The 13,951-nt window shown below is 50.0% G+C and overlaps 1 protein-coding gene across 11 annotated transcripts in view; it reads left to right on the top strand.

Annotated features, from left to right (window-relative positions):
• TBC1D1 (TBC1 domain family member 1) overlaps positions 1-13,951 on the top strand; it is a 353,465-nt gene that overhangs the window by 192,683 nt on the left and 146,831 nt on the right. For all 11 annotated transcript variants that reach the window (XR_003001308.1, XR_003001307.1, XR_003001309.1 and 8 more), the window contains 3 exons: positions 38-196; positions 5,334-5,578; positions 7,616-7,775. Coding sequence is in view for 8 of the 11 variants with exons in the window: in XM_024731609.1 (XP_024587377.1) it covers positions 38-196; positions 5,334-5,578; positions 7,616-7,775 (564 nt within the window). In the remaining 3 variants the exon portion in view is untranslated. The remainder of the gene's footprint in view (positions 1-37; positions 197-5,333; positions 5,579-7,615; positions 7,776-13,951) is intronic.

Here is a 13,951-nt window from a genome sequence, read left to right as displayed (position 1 = left end):
AAGCCCCTCTCTCTCTTTTCCACCCCCGCTTTTGAAGGTGTGCCGCGACATCACCGGGGTGAAATCTGGAAATTCCTAGCAGAGCAATACCACCTAAAACACCCGTTTCCCAGTAAGCAGCAGCCAAAGGACACGCCATACAAAGAGCTCTTAAAGCAGCTCACCTCCCACCAGCACGCCATTCTCATCGACCTCGGTAAGCCTGCAGTCGATTTGACATGAAAATGGAAGTTTCACTCACTTGAAAAGTCTGAAGACACTGTCCGAGTTATTTAGTGTTCGGCCTTCAGGTTCAGCAACCAGAATTTGCTGCTGAGATTTTCGATTAACAAAGCCCTGGAGTCATCACAAATGTCTTCTCAGGTCTATAAAGAAACCTCCGTCTGCGCCGGGTGGCTTGTTACCTCTGCTCAGCATGGAGGGTGGCTGGCGTGGAGGCGCCAGTTCTGACCACGGTTCAGTTCAGTGACTCAGATATTGATAGGAGGTTTTGCAGTCAACCCAAGGAACATCCTGGAAACACAAGTGTCAGAGCTGAGGCTGCATTTAATTACAGGAGCCACTCCCTAGTCTTTACGGTTTACAAACAGGATTTATTAGAAAAATTGGAGAAAGGAGTTTGTGAGTGCATCCTGGGTGATTTTATTCTGGGAACGGGGAGGCGCCTCGTCTCTCTAGCAGTTTTAAAAACGCTAAGGTGGAAACGGTGTCTTGGGTACCTTTGCAGTTGCCACAGTGGAGAACTTGTGGAGGCAGGCTGTAGCCATGGTGACAGAAGGCCTTCTGTCTTGTCAGCAGCCCCAGGTGGGGACATCCTTTCCTGCCTGCTCCGCCCCCAGCGGCCTCCGTCTCTGGCTCTGCTGGCAGCAGGGCTCCTGGGCAACCCCGTGGGCTCCCGGCCCTGCCGCTTCTAGGGCACATGGTCCTGCTTCCAGAACATCCACCCTGGCTGCCGCCACCCCGGGGCTCCCCAGTCCGTGTTCTGGGCCCACCGGGTTCCTGCACCCGGGAGGGGGCAGCACAGTTCCCAGCCGTGTGAGGTGCGAGCCGGATCAGGCAGTACCGAGGCTTTTCTGTCCAGCCACACGGCACGTCGTCAGGGTAGATTTCGTAAATGTCCCCCTTCAGGTCTAAGTTGAAATGTCATCTCTGAGAAGTTGTCCCTGATATAGCCTCTTCTCCCACCTTCAGGTTGGGTTAGGTGCCTCTGCTAAGCCTTGTCCCACCCTCTATACTCCCCTCAGCGTACTTATCACATTTATCATTATGACAATTATCATTAGTGTTTAAAGCTAGTACTTAACTTTACCTTGGACCAAATGTTGGGTGAAGTTACGTAAAATCTTTTCTTTAATCCTCACAGCACAATCAGGGAGGTGTTGCTCTATCCTTGTTTGGAGCTGAGAATATTGAAATGCAGAGAGGTTAAGTCACTTGTCCAAAGTAACACGGCTGGTGTGCCACTGAACTGTGTGACTCTAGGCCTGTGCTTGTAACCTCCCCCCTCCACTGTCCCTTAGTTATGTGGCAGTGCCTTTTTATTGCCTTTCTCCCCAGTAGGATGCAGCCCTCCCTCTGTGGGCTGGACTGGGGCCATTTGCCATTGTACCCTAGCTCCTAGGACAGAACCTGTCACATAGTAGATGCTTACTAAATCTCTTGATGTTGACTGTGAGGCCCCGCACTGGCATCCCAGTCTCACGTGACCCTCACAGCAGCCTTGGAAAACTGGCCCTGTATCCTCTTTAAGAAATGAGAAAAGTCTCTGAAGCGCAGTGAGGTCAAGTGTTGACTGTGGTCACACAGCTGAGTGCCAGGACCTAAAACCCCTCCGGTTCTGTGCTGCAGTAGGCCCCTCCATCCCTGAGGCCCTCTGCCCAGGAGCCCCACACGTTCCTAGGAGATGGCTGGCTGGGTGCAGGGTGATGCTGACAGGCCGTGATTGCGCCTTGGGGACAGTGAAAATGTGAGGCCTGGGGCTGGAGCCCATTTGGCCCGCTGACCCTAAGGAAGCAGTTTTGTGAGTTGGCAGTAGCAGTGTTTGCTCATGTGGTGAGTAACAGAAAAAGTGACATGTTCCTATCATGTGAAATGAAGAAAGAAATAAATTTCGGGTAGGAGGTTGAAATGGAGGAAGGAGCACACGTGGTCTCTGCCCCCACCCGGGATGGGAGGAGGAGGTGGGGACGATGTTTCCTCCTAACTCCTCTCTTCTCTCAGTTTTCTTTCAGTAAATATACCTCATTGTTCCACGCGCAGGACTGGGCCTCTGCCTCCCGTAGCTCAGATGCAGTTACTCTTCTGCAGAGGGAGGAAAAGGCCACGTCAGCAGCACGATGGGCTTGGGCAGGCGGGGCTGTCCCCCCGGGGACCTGTGTTTGCGAAGCCACCTTCAGGCACCGCCCTGCCCAGGGGCCAGCGGCTGCCACTCCTCTAGTTGGCCCGGAGTCTGCAAGAGCCGAGATTCGGCCTTTCCTCCTTCCCAGGCAGGGCCAGGCTGCACTCACGTCCTCTCCGTCCCTGCCCGTCTCCCACCCTCACCCTCTGCAACCCCGAAGGCCAGCTGCAGCCCCACGCCACACCCCGACTGCGCCAGCCTTGTCTCTCCACCTCACTTCTTTCCCAGTCACGGCCCCCAGTTCGGATGCCTTCTCAGTGCCCTCCCAAGGTCCCAAAGAAGCTCTGTTTCCAACAGTGCGTTTCCCAGGTGACATCTGTGCGTCTCTCCAGGCTTCCTCCAGGGCCAGCCTTCCCTCCTCCCTTGAACTGGGAGAGCCGAATATTGGCCCAGGTCCAGCGGTGGACCAGGTGCCCTGCCTGCCAGGCTCTGGCTCTGCTGGGTTCACGGAGGCCTCGCCTAGAAGTTCCTCCAAACTTTGCCCATTGCTTCCCCCTCACCTCTCACCAAGGTGGTATTTGCCAAGTCAGTTGTTTTGTCTGCACTTTTTAATTTAGTCTACAGTGTGACTCACTCAAGGCCCAGCAGAGGTGTGTAGGGCAGAGCAAAAACAAATCATGTTTCAGTTTTTCTTAAAAAAGTGACATCCGTATCCTGGCCAGAAGAGCAGAGTGCTTATTGGTTGGAGGTATTTGGGGTTTGCAAGGATTTTTTTGTTTTCCTGGCTTTTCCTTTCCTTTTCTGAAATTAGCTGTTAATCTAATCAGGTTTGCAATATGTTTTCCTCCAAGGAGTGAGAATAATAGACTTTGTAGTTGGGCAGTGTTTTACAGTTTGTGAACCATATTCTCTAGCTTTGCTGGATTTCAGCTTTACACGCTCCTGTATGAACTTGGACACATTATTTCCACTTCGGAGGTGATGTGGTTTGCCCAAGTTACAGGCCACTACTCAGTGGCAGAAAGTTCTAGAACCTTGCTCTTCTTAGTCTCTGAATATCGTGTTCCCTCTAGGACACACTGTATGGCTTTTCTCTGTCTTGGCTTTGTCCACTGCAGACCAAAACAGCCTTCCCCTCCTCTGGTTAGGTGGAGAAACGCTGTCAGAGCTGGCCCCATTGAGCCAGGAGGAGACAGTGTACCCGATGACACTTAGCAAGTCATGCTGGGGCCTTAGTTCCGGAACCTGCCCCACCCTCTAGGCGTGGTTCCAGCACATCCATTTGTGCTGCCCTCAGGTAATTGTAACTTTTCTCTTCTCCGGCTCTCCATCCTGGGTGGACAATCTGTATTGCCCAGTATCCTGCCTTCTGGCTGTGCCTCCCATCTGGTCGTGGCCACACGAAAGGCCATGGGGGAGGGGACACTGAGCAGCGAGCTAGAGACCCCCTTCGGGCTCCAGGTCACCCTCCACCCTGTCAGCTGCTGCTCTCCTGGGTATCCCGTTGTCAGTGCCTCCCCTGGGACGCTGTCCGGCCTCTCCCACGATAGGCAGGTTGGCCGGGACACTGGAACAGGTCCAGAAATGGAGGGACACCATCGAATCAGAGAGCAGACTTAGAAACTGCTCCCTATGGCTTTCCAGCAGTGGGGTGACTTGTGCAGGGTGCGTATAGGAAGGTTTGTTGCGGGGAGAGGTACAGTAGCGAGAGAGAAATGAACACAGGACAAGAAATCAGGCAAAGACTATTGCTGCCCTCCTAAGTCAAGTTCAGGTAAACTGATCTGGATTGATTGAGTGCTTTCTCACGGGGCTGAGGAAGAACACACGAATGTATCCTCCTCCCTTTGCTGAGACCACATAATTAAGGTGAATGTTCCCCTCGTGGCCTCCATGCACTTCTGCCTTTGCTGATCCAGACAAGGCCGTGATTCTCACCTGGGTCCAGGCGTGGCCCCGGCTGAGCACCTCTTTAATCAGGCATTTTTCTCCTCCCTAGAAACACACTTCCCCATCAGTCACATTCCAAAAGGAGAGGGGGAGGTGGGATTTGACAGGTATCAACCACACAAGCCTCCTGGACAGAAGAAGTCTTTTTAAACTTTGTCCGAGTACCAGCTTTTTGTGAAAATCGGGATGTCGAGAGCGTTTTATTTTAACCTCTTGCTGAGAGGTAATTGTTTTGTATAAAAGGAAACACCTACTGCTCCCCACTGTGTTTCAAAGCACTGCCTATGGTTTAAAAGAAGAGAAATGTGCGTGTGGTGTGAAGCACTTGCAGGGAAACGAGCAGTCTGGGCAGAGCTGATCGGGGCGTGTGCTGGAGTGGGGTTGGGTAGAGAACCACAGCTGACCGCTCCTCTGGACACTAGACTCCTGTTTAGAGGATAGACACTCTTCTTCCTGTTTTAGATGGAAGTCCAGGTATCTGCAGGCCCGAAGGCGGTTCTCATTTCTTTCACCTGAAAGCATGATTAATTGCTGATTTTTTTTTTAAAGTGTTTTCAGCCATTCTCTAATGTGGTTTAATTAATTAATTAATTAATTTTTGCTGTGTTGGGTCTTCGTTTCTGTGCGAGGGCTTTCTCCAGCTGTGGCAAGCGGGGGCCACTCTTCATCGCAGTGCGCGGGCCTCTCACTATCCTGGCCTCTCTTGTTGCGGAGCACAGGCTCCAGACGCGCAGGCTCAGTAGTTGTGGCTCACGGGCCTAGCTGCTCCACGGCATGTGGGATCCTCCCAGACCAGGGCTCGAACCCGTGTCCCCTGCATTAGCAGGCAGATTCTCAACCACTGCGCTACCAGGGAAGCCCTAATTGCTGATTTTTTAATTGCAAGCATTATTCCAAGAACAACCAGCAGACCTTGTTTATAGAGCTGATTGATGACGTGGTCCCACTTGGAAAGATCTGTCGCTTTAACCTAAAGCACATCAGATTTCTGGTTCGGTAGGCTTTCTGTTTTTCAAAATGCAACAAATGTGTTTTGTCTTCACAGGGCGAACCTTTCCAACACATCCATACTTCTCTGCTCAGCTAGGAGCGGGGCAGCTGTCACTTTACAACATTTTGAAGGCCTACTCGCTTCTAGACCAGGAAGTAGGCTATTGCCAAGGTCTCAGCTTTGTAGCAGGCATTCTGCTGCTTCATATGGGCGAAGAAGAGGCATTCAACATGCTCAAGTTTCTGATGTTTGACATGGGTCTGCGGAAACAGTATCGGCCAGACATGATTATTTTACAGGTAGAGAGCGTTCCTTAAGTCTTTGATAAAGATGAACTCTAAAATGTTTATGATCCCTTTCCAGGTATATCTAAGGAACTGTCCCACCATCAGTTAACACTGTAACATCTGTCACTGCTGAGAACTTACTCTGTGCTAGGCCTTACACCAAATGTTGCATGTGCACTTACCTCCTCAAACTTCAGGAAGACGTTGTTGATCAGCTCAATTTAGAGATGGGAAAGCTAAGGCTCAGAGAGGTTATGTAATTTGAGCAGGTCACACAGCTAGCAGGTGGCAGAGCTGGGATTTAAACGTAGGCCTGTCTGACTCCGGAGCGCCCTCCCTTTTACCCTTTGTCAAACCACCTTCAGGTGGTCTGATTCCTACCTCCCAGTGTATTTGCTCCTTCCTCTGTCGGGGATACCATCCCTACCCCTCAACCCCTGCCATCCCATGTCCAGCTCAGATATCACCTGTTCACGCAGGTGCCGTGTCCCCCCCTCTTCCACCCACCCTAGCTCGCTGTGTCACGTGATCCTGTCTCATTCCTTTTGCGTAACACACTTACTGCCTGAAATTATCTTGTTTCCTTATTTATTTACTTGTTTATTTTCTGGCTCTCCTTAGCGTATATCATGAGAGGGCAGGGGTCTTACCTGTCTTGGGGCTGAGTCCCTAGTTCCTAGGCTAGTGCCTGGGATGAAGTGGGTACCCCGTCCGTATTTGTTGAATGAATGAGTGACAGGTGGTCATGTCAGAAGAAAACCCCATACAACAGTGTGTTCCATTGCTGCTACCACCGCCTTTCAGAGGTGGGGAGAACTCTGGATCCTGCTTTGAGGACATTCCTAAGTGTTGGAATATGTGTTTTACGTGTTTGTTTACCAGCAAGATACTCTGATTTCAGAGCCTTAGAAAGTGTACATTAGAGCCAAGGACTCTTCCAGAGCATTGAACAACATGGCTAGAAATCCTTTCACCTCCACCTGTGTGTGTGGACCGCGTGAACATGAATCCCACAGAAGGAAGCCATCCCGTTCACTAGGAGATTTGGGCCTACATAACACTTGCCACACATGCTATCAGGTTCTTCCTACATAACCCCGTTAGCGTATTTAATGTAGGTGCGCCTGCCATCGAAGAGAGTGGAATTTTTCAGATTTGTATAGTATAGTATACAACAGTATATACTGATATAGTATTACACAAGTCGTGTGTAGTATAGTATACACATGGCTGTGTTTGGGCTGGTGGCCTAGAGATTAGATTTCTTTTTGATACAAAAGAGCCACAGCTGGTACGTGAGAGAACTATGCTGTCTGGCCTCCTGGAAGCAGCTTTTCCCGTTGTGGGCAGTACATATCCGGCTGTAGCGCCGTCTCCAGGTCACTGTTCCTCTGGGGTCGGGCCAGGGACTGCTCAGTCGGGGCTGGCTCTAGGCCAGCTGTGAGCCCCGGGACCCTCATGGGCTTCCTGCCAGGGCCGCATCACTCTGAGGGAGCCCCCTGAGCTCACGTCCAGCCCAGTTGGAAAAGGTTTCTCCATTTTGAGATAAACGCTTGTCAGCTTATTTTAACTTTCCTGTGTTGTAAACCTGAAGAAGTCACACTTGTCCTGCCTCTTGAGTGGTTTGGGGGGCGTTCAGCGGGAACTTAGGGAACAGATACAGTAGCATCCTTCTGCAGAATCTGTGCTCTCACTTCGCTGTTGGCGAGAGGCTGCCTTTTTACTTCAGATTCCCCTGGCTTTGGGTTTTGCTAAGAATGTGCGTTTACGAAATGTTGCCTCAGGATAGATGCGTAGCTTCTCCCAGCCAAGGAGCGTGAGGGAACAGTGAGAAGAAAGACCGTGGCCGGAGGAGCCCCGCCGTGAGCGCCCCGGGCCCAGCCCAGCCCCTGCCTGGCCACAGCAGCCCCAGCGAGCACTCGCTGGATGACGGAGGGCGAGAGCAGGGGTGTCTCAGGAGCCACGAAGAGAGTTCCTGAGTGGAACTTCCACCTCCGAGTGGGGTGGATGCTGATCTCCCACGGTGACCCTGTGTGCGTGTCCCTGCAGATCCAGATGTACCAGCTCTCGAGGCTGCTCCACGACTACCACCGAGACCTGTACAACCACCTGGAGGAGCACGAGATCGGCCCCAGCCTCTACGCCGCGCCCTGGTTCCTCACAGTGTTTGCCTCGCAGTTCCCCCTGGGGTTCGTAGCCAGAGTCTTCGGTGAGTGTGTGTGAGTCTGTTCGCCAGGACCCGCGTCCTCGAGTTAGAGGGGAACCGTGTGTCGTCGCTCCGTGGTGGTTCTTCTCATTTTTATACCTGGGTCTTCTACAGGAAACAGGGTGGTATTTGTCATTCTCAGTTCAGTGAGGATCAGGCTTCGGGAGTTTCAGGACCTGCTTAACTTCTGATGATCAGGGCCTCGCCTCCATGCCTTCCTGTGGGCTTAGATCCGATTCCCTCCCCCCAGGCTCCCCCTGGAGCAGACTTGCTGCAGGCTGGGCCGAGGAGCCTGGCGCGGGGCCCAGAGATGTTTCCCCCGAGCCGTCTTCCTCGACCTCTGTGGCCCGGGCCTTGCTCGCTGAGCTCCCTAAGACTTCTCCCTCGGGAGTCCTGGGCCACTGCTCTTTCTAGGTCTCGCCTGCATCTTCTCCTCTCGCTCCGCTTCCCCTACCCGTGGCTCTTCGCTTCCTCTGCCGGTGTGCTCTCGAAGGCACCTCTGTGTCGCCGACCCACGGTCCGTCCTCACGCGCCCCCCGCGTCATCTTCCCACGGCTGTGCCCCCGTAACTGAGGGTGGGTCACATTTCAAACCATCTCCCGTTTACTTGATTTACTTTTCGAGAATATTGTCTCTGTCAGAGTTTTAAATGAATGTTCACGTGCAAAGTCTCAAAACTGCCTTGTCAATTAGACTTCAATTTAAAAAACTAAAAATTAAAAAAGTGTAAAAGGCTGCCTTGACCTGGCAGGGATAGGAGCCTAGTGACATGCTGTGAGCAGTCAGCTCTTGTACAGCGTGCTTCCCCTGCTTCGGGATGAAGTAATAATTCTGACAATTCAGGTTCTTTTTATCTTTTTACTGTGGAGGAAGAGGTTATTAAAAAATTGATTGTCATCACATACCAAGTGGTTTTAAAGTACCATTTATGTTGAGTCACTTGATAGCTTAAAAACCTGTATTCTTACACTTTTTTAGATTCATTTTTAGAATTAGAGACCATCTTAAAGGGATTGTTCACAAAAGAGAGAGTCACTTTAGGCAGACCACTTGTATATCTAGATTCTAGAAATCCTAAAATTTGCTTTTTTTAAAAAAAATAAATTTATTTATTCTAGGCTGCATTGGGTCTTTGCTGCTGTGCGCGGGCTTTCTCTAGTTGTGGTGAGCGGGGGTTACTCTTTGTTGCGGTGCGCGGGCTTCTCACTGCGGTGGCTTCTCTTGTTGCGGAGCACAGGCTCTAGGCGCGTGGGCTTCAGTAGTTGTGGCACGCGGGCTCTAGAGCGCAGGCTCAGCAGTTGTAGCGCACGGGCTTAGTTGCTCTGTGGCATGTGGGATCTTCCCGGACCAGGGCCCGAACCCATGTCCCCTGCAGCAGCAGGTGGATTCTCAACCACTGCGCCACCTAGGAAGCCCACCTAAAATTTGCTTTTTAAGTGGGCAGTGAGTCATCTTCTCTCCTCCTCTTCCCCCCACACCAAGGTACTAGATTTTTATTATCATTTACTTCTGTCCACAAGAACTTTTAAGGAATTTACCATTTGGCTTTACTAGGAGAATCTAGGTTCTTAAAATATTCACTACTCTCCCCATTTTTGCATAGCTACCTCCCCAAATTGATTTTTTTTTTTTTTTGCGATACGCGGGCCTCTCACTGTTGAGGCCTCTCCCGTTGCGGAGCACAGGCTTCAGGCGCGCAGACTCAGCGGCCATGGCTCATGGGCCCAGCCGCTCCGCGGCGTGTGGGATCTTCCCGGACCGGGTCACGATCCCGCATCCCCTGCATCAGCAGGCGGACTCTCAACCACTGCGCCACCAGGGAAGCCCCCCAAATTGATTTTTATTTTCTGTCCCTAAAAAAAAAAAAATAAGCACTGAAAATAATTGATACTAAACACCCTTTCCCTGGTTAAAGAAATCATTAGTGAGATTTCATGAAGGTTTTATACCATAGTTTTTTTTAAAAAGTCCTCAAAATTACCTGCTTAGTTTACCAAAAAAGAGTCACAGAAACTGCAAGGTGTTTAGCTGTAGGCTTCAGTCTTTCTTGCCAAACATTTCTGTGTTTCTTACTTTTCTTACTCTGGAAATGAAAAGAAAATCATTAGTCTGCTTCACTTTTTCTCCTGATTCTTTACTGTGTTTTTTTCGAAAGGATAATGGAGAGCAGTGAAGATTGAAAGGGGGAGGAGGGAGTGTTATTAGGTGGTTTGAAAACAGTTCAAGCATGGAATTACACTGTTTGCGAAGAAAACTCTACAGAGGGGGCTGAGCAGGAAGGGCCGAAGGGTCAGCGCCGAGTGTCACTGCCCCGGCCGCAGGCACGGAAGCTGCTGCTGCCCAGAGTTCTGGGCTCTAGGGCCGTAAAGCTCTGGGGGAAGAGCTCTTTCCTCACTGCAGAAGTGGGTAAGAGGCATTAACAGCAATCAGACAGACAAAATCTGCTTTGGAAATGACAGCGCTTGTGTTGCTCATCCTCATGATGGATCCTCATCCATCCTTCAGCTCATCCTCAAGCTGAAGCCAGTGAAAGCAGGGTCTTCTTCTCGATATTATGTAGTCAGAGGTGGGTCTTGGAGTTTCTTGTACATTATGCATAACGATGCCAGTCTCTGTGAGTCCTGGAGCCCACAGACCCCCGCTGCACTGAGTAGGTTTGTGTCTAGCTGGCTAAGGGCTCAGGGCTCCTGAGATTATAGGCAGGAAGTGGGGACTCAAGACAGCACTGTGTTGTGAGGTCATTCCACCTATCAGTAGTTAAAAGTGAACCATTTTATTGGTAAGGTCCATAGAAAAGATAGGTTTTTTTAAAAACCATTTCTGTATTTAGCATCGGTGACTTAGCTCCGCATTGGTGGGTAGCTTCGTTTTAAATCCCAAAGCCTGCCATTCATACATATACTGTAGGCTTTTTTGGCCTGGGGTCCATTTCATTATAGGCCCTTAGGCCTGGATCAAACCTAAAAACAGATGGACTTTTGTTAACTATTCACTATTTTATATGTAAGTAACGCAGTCAGCATAGCTCATATATAGATTAATAGCTTACCTCGAACTAAGTATACGCTACTTGGAGGGACAGCTGCCAGTGATGCCCATGCCTCGACCTTTACATGGTAATTAACCACCCTCTTCTGGATGTCAGGTGTCACATAATGTAAAATCGCCGCCTCCTGTATTTTTCCGGTCTGGGTGTAGAGGGGTCCTGGGAGAGATGCTTGTTCTGTTCACCTCCTGATGTCTGCCTTTGGGGGAAGAAAGTCTGAAAAATAGGACCTGCCTTGCTCCTGCTGGAGGTGGTGGCTGTGCTGTTATTAGGCTCCTGACGTTTTCTATAGGATGTGCTGCCAAGTAGATGAGAGAGGAGGTGGAATCTAAAGATCAGGGTTTGGCCAAACACAGAAGCCACCTGTAATGTAGGGAGGGGTTCCGAGAGGCTTCAGGACTAAACTAGCCTGGGGAAACAAGACTGTTTGGGTGGCCAGGGAAAAGGGCTCTTCCCGGTAACGCGATACAGCGGTAATGAAGTGAGTCTTTGCCCAGTCTGCCCTGTCATCTTACCGCAAGGCTGTCAGCATCCTTCATCTCTCTCCTGCCTGTTCCTGGTGAAATGTGGGGATATCACAGCTGGAGGACCGCAGCCTCCCAGAGAAAGTTCAGGAGAGGGCTGGCCCGCGACAGAGACAAATGTAGCTGGAAAAGGGATGTAGGATAAGTTCACCTCCTGGCCGTGTGCTTTGCCTTGGTCATTTCCCCCCATAGGAAAATGGGGCACTTCTAATGTCGTGGGGAGTTTCAGGTAGAGTTCCCATACATGTTACCATGATAGCAGGGTTGCCGAAGTGTCTTCAAAGCAAAGTAGTTATTTGTGGCGTTCTCAGCAAACAATTTGCAAAGTGGTGGAGTCAGCTGAATTTAAGGTTCCCTCTACTGCCTGCCTGATGAACCCCTTTGCCTGTTTCTAGGTGGGCTTAAAAAAGGAGAGAAGGAAAGTCGGCCACAGCGTTGTGAGCTGGGCTCCTGCCGCGCTGCTGAAAGACTTAGCAGCTCACTTCCTTGTGCAGTGATTTTCAAATGAGGGAAATCAACTCACTTTTCCAAGGAGACTATTGTTTAAAAAAATCTTTTTAAATTCTAGTATGTAAATGTATAGGGATTGGGAAATGGGCAAAAATGACAGTAATTGGGTTGGGGCAGTGGGTTTATAGGTAACCTTTTTCTTTACTATTATTTAAAAATTACTTAATTTTTAAAACTTGCAGAGGGAGAAAAAGGTGTACTAATTGTCTCTGAGGGATACAGATGCTGCCCCTAAGTGTAGTCAGATAAATGTAGGAGCCCCTTCTTCTCAGCAAAGCTTTGAGGGGTCCTTCCTTCAATCCTTCAGACACATTCCTCAATCATGTCCCGAAAGGCAGTCCTTATTTGAAGCCTCCTTAGTCTAACAGAAGCTTCTGGGGCTGAGCTCTCCCAGCCTCACTCGTGCAGACCACTGGCTGGCTTGTCGTCCGAAGGATGGGCACCTGGGGCGGGCCTCCAGGAGTGCTGGTGAGTCAGGCATCTTGCCGCTGGCAGCATGCACAGGGGCGTCTGCTGCTGGGAATCAGCATGGTCTTGTCAGTGGCTCTTAAAAGGTGGCTTTTCTCCATCTAAAGTTAACTAGCCCTTCCTTGCAAGGCTCAGACCCATAACCGGGGTCTCACTGGCATCATCTCCCAACCAAAGAATACGCTGACCTACTCAGGAACAAGGAAGAGAAGGCCTTCTGTGCCCCTGGTGTGTGCTTGCTGGTAAAGGTGGAATGGCCTGGCCCCATAACCAGGGCTCCTGCCTCACCTACTCTTGCGGGCTCCTGCACACACTGTGTGCTTTCACACCTCTGCATTTCCACCTTCTTTTTTCTTCTGCGCAGAGTATTACTCCCTGACTTCTTGACTGGGGAGTTTCTGTTGGTTCTTTAAGGCTGGGTTCGGCAGCCACCTTTCCTTGGGGCATTTTCTTCCCTTTTGTATTCTGTTTTGTTTTGGTTTTAAGATAACCAAAAAAGAGTTAAAGAAAAAAACCACCTCTCCAGATTTCCCTTTGTTTTCTTCCTACAGTTTGGAAAAGTTCAGAATCACAGGAAGCACTCTACGAGTCAGTAGATTTGTTATAAAAACCAAGATCCTAAAGGAAGAAAACTTGGAAGACCGTTGTTAATCTTAAGACTGCTGATGTGGATTGTGTATTTGATTGTGCTCATAAAAGTTCCCCAGTTGTTATTTATTTTAGCTGGCTTAGATGTGGGACTATATCTAAATTTAAGGTACTTGCCCCAGAGACGGAAGATTCTGAGCTATATAGCACGTCATTGGTCTGGTAGTGCAGTCCACTCCCCAGGATCCCTGCAAAGAATGCCTTGACATTGATTCTGATAGATGCCATCAGTTTTTATTCAGCTATAAATGTTCATATATTGAAAGGAAGTCTTACTGTCTAAACCAAAGAAACTTCAAATTTACTTTGTTTTTGGAAATGTCATTTCTGTTTAAAAATATGTCTTAGTTATAGCGCAATCTTATTTTATTTAAAAAAAAATTTTTTTTTTGCCTGCGTTGGGTCTTCATTGCTGCGCAAAGGCTTTTCTCTAGTTGCGGAGAGTGGGGGCTACTCTTCGTTGCGGTGCGCGGGCTTCTCACTGCGGTGCCTTCTCTTGTTGCGGAGCACGGGCTCTAGGCGCGCGGGCTTCAGTAGTTGTGGCTCGTGGGCTCTAGAGCGCAGGCTCAGTAGCTGTGGCACACGGGCTTAGTTGCTCTGTGGCATGTGGGATCTTCCCGGACCAGGGCTCGAACCCGTGTCGCCTGCACTGGCAGGCGGATTCTTAACCACTGCGCCACCAGGGAAGCCCCTGTAGCGCAATGTTAGATCTTTATGTTTTCTGTAGTGGTGAATTGCATGGGTAGACTGCATATTTTTTAAATCAGACATTTCACAGGACTCTTCTTCCATAGCACTGCGTCGATACATGTACTCCTCCCCCTAAGAAGTTCAGATTTCAAAGAAGTGATCTGTTCTCCAGTTTATCTTACCAGCCCCTACAGCCAGACTTGAGGAGGCAGCATCTGTCCTTTTCAGTTGCATGGAGCTGCCCTGAACCAGGAGCAGTGCGAAGTTGAGGGAGCAGTGTGGCCCTGGGCTCT

The sequence above is a fragment of the Neophocaena asiaeorientalis genome, unplaced genomic scaffold (assembly GCF_003031525.2).
Source record: "Neophocaena asiaeorientalis asiaeorientalis breed wild unplaced genomic scaffold, Neophocaena_asiaeorientalis_V1.1 scaffold39, whole genome shotgun sequence".
Classification (NCBI taxonomy): domain Eukaryota; kingdom Metazoa; phylum Chordata; class Mammalia; order Artiodactyla; family Phocoenidae; genus Neophocaena; species Neophocaena asiaeorientalis.
This window is presented reverse-complemented; position numbering and strand designations above follow the sequence as displayed.